The sequence below is a fragment of the Humulus lupulus genome, chromosome 2 (assembly GCF_963169125.1).
Source record: "Humulus lupulus chromosome 2, drHumLupu1.1, whole genome shotgun sequence".
In the NCBI taxonomy this organism is placed as follows: domain Eukaryota; kingdom Viridiplantae; phylum Streptophyta; class Magnoliopsida; order Rosales; family Cannabaceae; genus Humulus; species Humulus lupulus.
The window spans coordinates 69,722,540-69,732,444 of NC_084794.1; the positions used below are offsets into that span (position 1 = coordinate 69,722,540).

A 9,905-nucleotide genomic window follows, 5' to 3' on the forward strand; every position below is an offset into this window, starting at 1 on the left:
GTCCTAGACTTTTATTAACTACCTATCCATCCAATCAAAGTAATGAAAGCCCATGTGTCCTGGCAGGCGAGAGTCACAAATATTTCTTAATGTATGAGTTTGACCCAAGGTTTGGATTATTATAGACTTAATTCTCATAGTCACCGTAGGGATGAGTCTATAGAAGATCCATCTATAATCATCTATCCTTAGAAATTTAAACATTTTAAGAAGTCCACTGAACACCTTTTGTAGGGAGACAAAATCAAAGCGCCATGAGGCCCCACTGAAATCTTACATTGTTAAATCAACAGTGGAGATCGAATTCAGATTTTAAAAAACTTATTATTAAATCTTTTAGTATTTTATCAACTTAGGTTTGCCAAATTATTAAAATAATTAATAAACCAACTTAGGTTTGCCAAATTATTAAAATAATCAATAAACCATAGTTTATAATTTTCCAATTAATTCTAAAATTATCTTTGAAAATTAATCCAAAAATAGAATTAATTTGTTTATAATCAGTTATTAGGTCTAACTAAAAGGCATAACCTAATACCATTAAGTCAAACTTAGGTAAATGAGCCTTAAAAATTCGAGCTTGCATGGAGGTGAACCGTGTTTAGTATGTCGAACCCACTACTAATGCTCCCTAACTTTCATTCAAAGCCCAAAAAGATAGGAATTTGAACTTTCGTTTTATTAATTGTTATTCAATTAATTAAGCCTAATATAATAATTCAAAGCAAATGAGACTTTACAAGTGGAACCACCCACAAAAGATGAATTTAAACTTTACATGTTCAATTGGGCCCAAATAAAACCTAACATTTTATGAAATTTTTATTTGAGTTTTCCCATATTTTTTAAAACAAAAATTGGGCTATCATTATGCTTATATTTAAAGCCCAAATGCAAAAAAATAACTTAATAATGATAGTTGATATGTTAATAATTGGATGTATCTAACATGTTACTATATGAGCATGCATTATTAAATTATGCAAATATACCATTATAATATACTATTTTGCGAAAATACCATAATTAATTAACATAGAATTCATCAAAAAAAAATCAATATAATTAATTAAACAAGTTGCAAAATATTAAATTAATTAAAATAAATTTATCAAACAAAATTCAATTTTAAATAATTAATTTAAACTAGGTTTTTAAGTTATTAGGAATGACAAGGTAAAATATTTTAACAAATTTTAAAATATCAAAATTATCTTTTGACCATATTTAAAATATTTAAAATATCCAGAATCATCAAATAACCAATTTTAAATATTTTAAACAATAACAATATCTTAAATAATCATATAATCAATTTTAATATTTCAATGATAACCAAAAAAAAAAATCTTAAAATATCAAGATTATCAGATAAACAATTCAAAATATTTTAAAAAGCTAAAATATGTAAAATAATCAGACAATCAATTTTAAATATTTTAAACTTTACTCCACAAAGTATCCAATTTAAAAAAAAAAAAAATTAAAAAATTAAATTTTTTTTTTTGTGAAAAAGCCCGATGCGGGCCTGCGCGGGGGCCTTCGTACGAACGCTGTACGGATTCATTCGGACGTCGTACACCCCCGGGGTCCCGTCGACTTTTTACTGTGTTCCCAACACATAAACTGCCCAATCAGTCCCAAAAAAAATAAAATTCTATGTAGTTTTTCAATCCTAAAACATCCACAAAACAACCAAATTATTACTAAATGTACTTAAAACATATAAAATAAACCTGCACCAAATAACATGTACCATCCAATTAATACCCTAACATATCAATCAATTTCATACATGTTAATTCATGAAAATAAACTAGCAACTTGTGGCTGTGAGGCCAGTTATTGGAAATTGCATATTATAAGATTTTTGTTTATTTTCATGTAATTTACATATTATTAAAAAAACTTGTAAATTCCTATAACATGCTCCTATAAAATTGATACAAAACAGAGTAAAGTATAGAAACTTACATATGCGCAGCGAAACTGGAACAACTCATTCCTTCAGTCTCTCTAATCCTTGATTCATTCTTTAGCAGAGTATTATCAAGAGATTGAACTAGATCAGCAACACAGGCTCTCTCACCAAGCCTTTGATCAACCTAGAACTAGTGTGCGCTAGTTCTCAACACATGAGATAAAGATCTAGAAGAGAAGAAGAAGAGAGTGAGTGACTAAGAAATGATTAGACTGTCTATGTTTTTACTTACCCAATGAATCAACTGAGACTAACTTATGAAAATCCTAGATATCATATTTCTTATGTAGGCAACTTAATGAGCTTTATTTAAATTTAAATTAATAAAAAATAATAAACACAAAAATAAAAACATTGGGGCTCCCACAAAAGGACTTTGACTCAATCTCTTTATTTTGAATTTAAATCCTAATTGGCCGTAAATTCAAAACCTTTTTATTTATTTATATTTTAATTAATTAATTAATTAAATCCTTATTCAAATTAAAACTTATATTTTGAAACTTGATTTAATATTATTTATTTATATTGACACAAATTTATCAATATTAATAAATTTGCCCAAAGATTATATTTTATTCTCTAAATCTCATATCTTCGTAAAAAAATTTAAAAATTGACAAGTCAACTTTAAAAATCCTAATTGATAATTAAATCAATTAATTGAGACATTCTAGATGATTTACTCAATGGTGATGTGGGGACCATGAATCTATGAAATCAAGCTCCAATAAGTTACTGTGAATTTATTTACGAATAATTTCCCTACTTTATCAATTCCTCGTGACTCCACTATAGACTCAGAATTGAACTCTTGAATTCATAAAACATGTTTTCCAAACCACAAATATGTTATCCATTGTTATAACCATTACAGTTAGTCAATCCTCTATCGATGACTTACTAATGAGCTATGTGCAAATTGCCATTTTACCTCTCATCAATATTTTATTCTTAACTCCCACTAAGTTCCTTATAAATGATATTTCCGTGAACTTAATCACAGAAATGAGATCTCAATCATTTAACCTTTTGAACAAAGCAATTAAGGAAATTATCATTTCCCTTCTCATACAGAAGTTATAGATTTCATATTTATGAATAATACTCCCACTCAATTACACTACTAAATCTCCAAGATGTAAGTATGAGCTAGATCGTAGGGTATGTTGGTAACGAACAAGTCAAAAGATTTAAATAATATAATTAGCAGAATATTATCACTGAGAATTAAGATCGACTCGAACTATAGTTAATGTTGTGACATTGATTAGATTCGATAACAACGATACTTATTTATCTATCAATATATAACCAATATCGGTCCTAGTCCGATGTAATTAAATACATCTGATCTTATCTACTTGGTCAATGTCTTGGATAAGACATCACACCCCGAATGTGTAAGTAGTTCATATCGTAGATTGCCTAATCAGTGAAATCCTAATGCACTGATCTAATGTTAGGACTCGTTCTTTTGAACATATAATTACAACTATAATCCACTGTGACCTAGTCACTATAATTGTAACCATCCATATGTTCGAGATTTTATAAATGATTGTTATATTCCAATAATCATGTAATAAAACAAGCAAGCAACATGGTTGTCAAACTAAATGATTTCTACTACTTTTATAGACAATATAAAATCTTGTTACACGTCCGACATGGTTTTATAATGGCATATAAAACCCAACATGGACTAGCTTGTACGATTGATTTTGGTGGAAATTACAAGAAATATCTCATTTTTTCTATAAGTTTTATAAATATGAAGATTTCAACTTTGTGTATTTTTTTATTGCTTTTTCCCTTTTTTTTTCTTAAATTTTATCAGTTTTAACTTTTTTTTTATGGTAACTGATTGCTACCTCATTAATTTTTATAATGACTATTTCGACACCAGTCACCGGTTACCACTACCAATATAGTTTTTTGAAAACTAATTTTATAGTGGTAACTGGCTACCTCCATATCACAAATAAACTAAAAAATCGATAGTGGTATCTCGTTACTACCACTACAAATTTTTATTTTTTATTTTTTTTATAGTGGTAACCAATCATCGCTGTCACAACAATTTTTAAAATAACTAATTCGACATTAGTTACCAATTACAGTAAATAATATATATGAAAAAAAATAAAAATAGTATTACCAAAATATGAAAAAAAAAACACATAAAAATATAAAAAAAAACAGAAGAAGTCATATTTTGGTGCCATTATTTTTTGTTTATATTTATAGAAACTAAATTTAAATTTACCATAATTTTATGGAAATAAAGTCTTTCAATTATCATAAAAATTAAGAGATGTTAGGGCGTGGAGAGTCGTGGAGAAATTTCCTAGATATATCACAAGACACCCTATGATACATTACCCATAATCTTTAATGAAATCACATTGTGCTTATTCACATAATATTTTACATAACCTCTTCTAACCTAACTGATCTATATTCAGGACAGCCTTTATGAATGTTCTTCTTTGCGGGCCTAACAAACCCATTCCTCCCAGTGGGTTACTCATAAGGATTGGAAATCTAGAACATGAAAATATTCTCTCTTTATAATTATTTTTAATAATATTATTAAGGTTTAGTGAAATTGACATATACCTGATTCAACTGCAATGTATATCTGAAGGTTTGTTCCTTCTAGCCATACTCAAAGGCCTAACTTTCATAACTTTATTGAGTGTTACAACTCACATAGTCATCACATGGATGATATATATAATAATCATATATATAGCAAAGAAAAGAAAAAAATGACCTAGCTAGCTATATGTATAGCTTGTACAATATCTAGATATTATTAATTGGAAAGAATGCATGATGGGTTTTGACAATCTTAATCCAAGTTAATTAGACATTGTAATTTTGACCAAATGAATTTAATTTGTACATTAATTGAGACTTTCTATGAAACTTTATCAGTGTTGTGATTTGTTAATTGGCTAATCAGTGATGACACAAAGTCTTGGCACCTGGAATATATTAGTGGGTTTAAGCTTTATTAATTGCCTTTTAAGAACATTGCTAAAGAAATTGATCCCTATAACAACCACCAGCATGATTAGATATATGTGGGCCTTTAATCTCACATTACACAAAGTGATTAGACCTTCACACATTTTTTTGTTTTTTTTTACTTGGCTAATTCATGGGATTTAGTCTTAAACTACTGTTAATAACTTACACATTATAATGAGTGAAAACAAATTTCCTGCTTGTGAGATCGATGTGCTTTATGAAAATGTAATTTGAACCCTTTTCTTTTTTCGTTCTTCTTAATTTAGGATAAGGAGAGGAGAGGGGTAAATAAAGAAATAATTAAATTAAAAGAAAGAGAGACTTCAAGTAGAGTGGAGTCCCAACTCCCAAGTAATTAGAACAGAACCACCCCGAAGTTTGTAAATTGATTTGCTTTTCCGATGTAATTTTCAACTTAGTATTTCATATTCAGAACCCTTCAACTTTTCTGAGTAATTCAGTTTGTTAGAGATTTCATTATACATACCTAATTTCTTAATAGCTAGTTCATTACAAGTTAAAGATCGACTAATATTGATCATACATACATATGAATTTACTGAAATGTACGTAATCAAACAATATAAGGTCTAAAAACCTAATAGCTAGAGTCACAAAAACATGACAATAAATTAATTAAGATTGCTTCCTGCAAAGCACTATTATAACTCGGCTTTGTTTACTCATTTACATATATAATATTGTGAAGTCGTTCATAATTATTATTTCCCAATTGAGAAAACCTCCATACAATTAATTTACATAATACATAATTTAATTAAATCATTGTTTAGCTCAGCGCAACAATCAACAGAAGCACAAAACTAGCATTATCTTTAGAGGAGAAGCCAAAGTTTGGTGGCCTGGTTACCCTTTGAGCCTCCATATTCAGTTGCAATTGCTGTCGTTCAGCTTTGATTTCTAATGAAATTTTTCTCTCTTTCAAGAAAAACAGAAGCACAAAACTACATATGTAATATCATATTCACACACACATACATACATACATACATACATATATATATTTAAATATATTATATCACTCTGTAATATATTAACAAAGCTGACAAGCAAGGTGCCATTCTTGTTTAGTCTGCCAGAATCTGGTTTTATCATTATATGGCATAATTAAAAACAAAATATATGATAAATTTATATATATACATATATAAAACAGGACTTGATATGAATCAAATCAAGACAAACTTGCACTCTTTCACTTCTTTCACTTCAATAAATAAACAATAATCTAGTAATTGAAACCAGCACAACATGAGTATTTATAAGAAACCCCTTAAAAAAATAAACTCTTCATCTTCATGGACACAAGACTACACACACTGACACACACATATATAATGAACTCTTTATATATATATATATATATAGGAGCTTTTTTTTTTTCTTTCTTCACAAATATATTTTGATATAATCATACTCCATTGGATGAAGAAGGAGAAGAACACGAGTCGCAAACTACCTCATGATGATTAGTGCTCGAGGCCTCAACTTCCCTTCTGTGAAAGTTCCTGTGGCAGCCGCATGCGGCGCACGTGAGTGCAGCAGTGGTACCTTCCTCTCCACTGGCCATGAATTCTCTGCAGCCGTCCACAGCGTACCCTCCTACACCCGCAGCGTGGTTCTTCTGGCACTCTCCGTATCTCACGCTCCGAACCGCCGCCGCCATGCTTCTAGAAATTTCTTCTCTTCTGACCACCACTTGCCTCTTCCTCATAAGGATTATGATACGGTTTAATTTTCTCTCTAAATTATTTTCTAATAATAACCCTTTCGAGAAAACAAAAAAAAGAAAGAAATATATATATACTCAGTTGAATATATAAATATTACTATTAGATAGCTAGTTCTATTACTCTCCAGATATTAATATCTAAGAGAGAAAGAGAAAGCGAAAGAGAAAGAAGAGGTTAATTGCTTTTGGTGGTTATGGTACTCAAGCTAGCCCTAACCCTAGATCTATATTTATAGCATGTAATGAACCTCTTTTTCTTATATTTTAAAACTCCACTATAGTATAATTGGACCAAGATGGAGGAGGCACAGTCTACGACCACCTTTTTACTGTATTATTATTATTGTGTTGTTTTTTTTCAAAAGGTAAAATTTGATATTGGTTAATTAATTAATTAACTACTTTACAATTTACTACCATTGAACTCAAAAAATTATTCTTTATGAATTGACCGTCCAACTACCCCACAAACTCATTATATATCAATATTAATATCACATAGTATATAGAAAAAGACGATTCTCCTGCAAATAAGGCAAACCTCTAAATAAGGGACTTAGGATTAAATTAAGAAAAGAAAAAAAAAGCTGTTCCTACTTTCAAAGTGATTGATTTAATATAGAATATTGTAAAACCAGCTAAGCTAATAGTTTGCTTTATTTAATTATTATTTTCTTAATAAATAATAATAATATTATTATTATTATTATTATACTGTGGCCCTTACGTTGATACTAAAGGAAGGTTATGTGGGGTGCAGTGATACGATGTCAACCACAATTGTCTAGCTTATTGACCTAAATACAGAAAATTCGATAGCTAAGCTTGCCAACCCCCATGTACGAATAAGATTCTATTCCACTAACTTGTTTATTATTATTTGTGTGCATGTAATTTTTTTATTTTATATATATATATAAATATTTCCAATAGTTACAATTACATAATTAGAGAACATACTTAATCTGATTGCATGCACTGAAAAGCTTTCCATTTCTATCTAATATATTTATTAAGTGATTGCTACTTCTAGTTTGGACTTTGGAAGCCCGTGATCATATGTTACACTATCAATTCATACTTAATTATATAGTACTTATATCTCTTATTATGATTATGATCATATATAATTAATTAATACTCAAGATTTTATTCTATGAATCATAGAATTACGTATTGATGCGTACTTTTTGATAAATTAATACGATATAATGTTGTATTTTAATTAGATCAAGAGAAACAAAAAGAGTAATGTCAGTACAACTAATGGTCCCTATTATCTTTTTTTTCCTGATTGGTCATCAATAGTACTTTGCAATTCTAAAAACACATATTAACAATTTATATGTGATATCGTGTAGGACATGTACTACAATATGGGTGGCTGTGAGTATATATACATATATATATATATATTTATTGGATTACAGGATATCTTGACCCAAAAAAAAAAAAAACTATAATAAGCAAAGGGGAAAGCATATATATATATATAGTTGTAAAATTTAAAATTAGCTGACTTTTTAATTTATATATTTTTCTAATTGTGTGCTGATTTCGAAAATTTATACATGGTATAATTGGTGGTTTTTGCTCTTTTGGGTAAGTATGAGTTTATATTAAATGAATTATCAATAGACACGTTTCCTATTTATTTATGGTAACTATGTCTATAATAGTATGTTTAATATATAATTCATCATTGTAAATATTTCTTGGTCTTAATTGATTTAAATTGATTATCTTGTAATATCTTTGAGCCCAAAAAAGATCAATTTCGAAATGAACTTGGTTTAGAATTAAGTCCAGGTTCGTCCATTTTCTGATAATACAAAATGATCTTTTGTTACATTTGGATTTCTCTGCAGTAAAGGTAATTGAGAGTTATTTCTAGAAACTCTCTAATTTGATCTGATTGAGATAAAAAATGAGATTGGCTTGGCTTAGGGTTTTCTAAACTCTATATTTATCAAACCTAAGCAGCAACTAATCTCATCTCTTCACCATTCAAACATTTCATATTTTGAAGAGTTGTTTTTTTTAATGTAAATAGTTGTCTTTGTTCAACTATCTCTTTGTTTGTGTTTTGCTTTGTGTTGTTTATTCTTAAACAGATCATAAAGCTTGTGAACGTGACATACAATCTTTGGGAGAAGATTTCCATAAGTCTCACTTTGGGAGGAAGTGAGCACTTACCAAGATCAGAAAAAATTCCGTGTTCTTGGTGTTTATAAAAATTAGATTATTAAAGTGGAGTACAAGGATTTAGAGAAAGCCTAAACTTGTGTAACTCAATTGCTTTTTCTATTCTTGAGACTTTACTAATTGATTTTATCTCATATTCAGCCTCGTTGTTTGATGCCTCAAAGCCAAACCTTAGAGCCGAGTGTAAGCGATTACCCGTTGGGGTGATTAGAATGATCCCTGTCCTTGATCCATTTTCATTGGAGGACCCATTGACATAAAGTCTCCACAGCTCGCGGGCTGGGGTTACGACTTCCTCATTGGAGATCCCTATGCATTCGACAATGAAGTCTGCCAAACCCTGTCCTTTGATCGTTGCTCTAGGGTGATAAGTAATCTCGAACTGTCCGAGCTCAACAACCCATTTCAAAAATCTCCCAGAAGCTTCAGGCTTGGATAATACTTGCCTCAACGGCTGATCAATTAACACATGAATAGGATGTGCTTGGAAGTAGGGTCGAAGCTTTCAAGATGCATGCATTAGGCTCAAAGCTAGTTTCTCAGTATGCAGGCTTTTGTACTTTCTTATCCTCCCATACAAGTACTACACTAATGTCATGCTTGGTTGTAGTGAGGTACAAGTATAAAACTTCCCCTACAATCAGTTTAGACAAGATCAGTGGCTCGGCGAGGTGTTTCTTAAGATTCTGAAACACGAGTTCACACTCGTCCGGCCATTCAAACTTCTTGCCCCTCTTAAAAGATTAAAGAATGGGAGACATTGATCCGTAGATTTCGAGATAAACCTGCTTAAGGTCGCCATTCGTCTAGTTAAAATTTGTACATCCTTATGTTTTTGAGGCGAAGGCATGTCTATTAACACTTTGATCTTATCAAGATTAGCCTCTACACCCCGAGCATTCACTATGAATCCCAGAAACTTAC

At 29.9% G+C, this 9,905-nt stretch overlaps 1 protein-coding gene across 1 annotated transcript; it reads right to left on the reverse strand.

Moving 5' to 3' along the window:
• Positions 1-6,209: 6,209 nt before the first annotated feature.
• LOC133816092 (mini zinc finger protein 2-like) lies at positions 6,210-6,956 on the reverse strand. The gene has a single exon (XM_062248769.1). The coding sequence runs from the start codon at positions 6,756-6,758 to the stop codon at positions 6,456-6,458; it is 303 nt and encodes a 100-aa protein (XP_062104753.1). The 5' UTR covers positions 6,759-6,956; the 3' UTR covers positions 6,210-6,455.
• Positions 6,957-9,905: the final 2,949 nt, after the last annotated feature.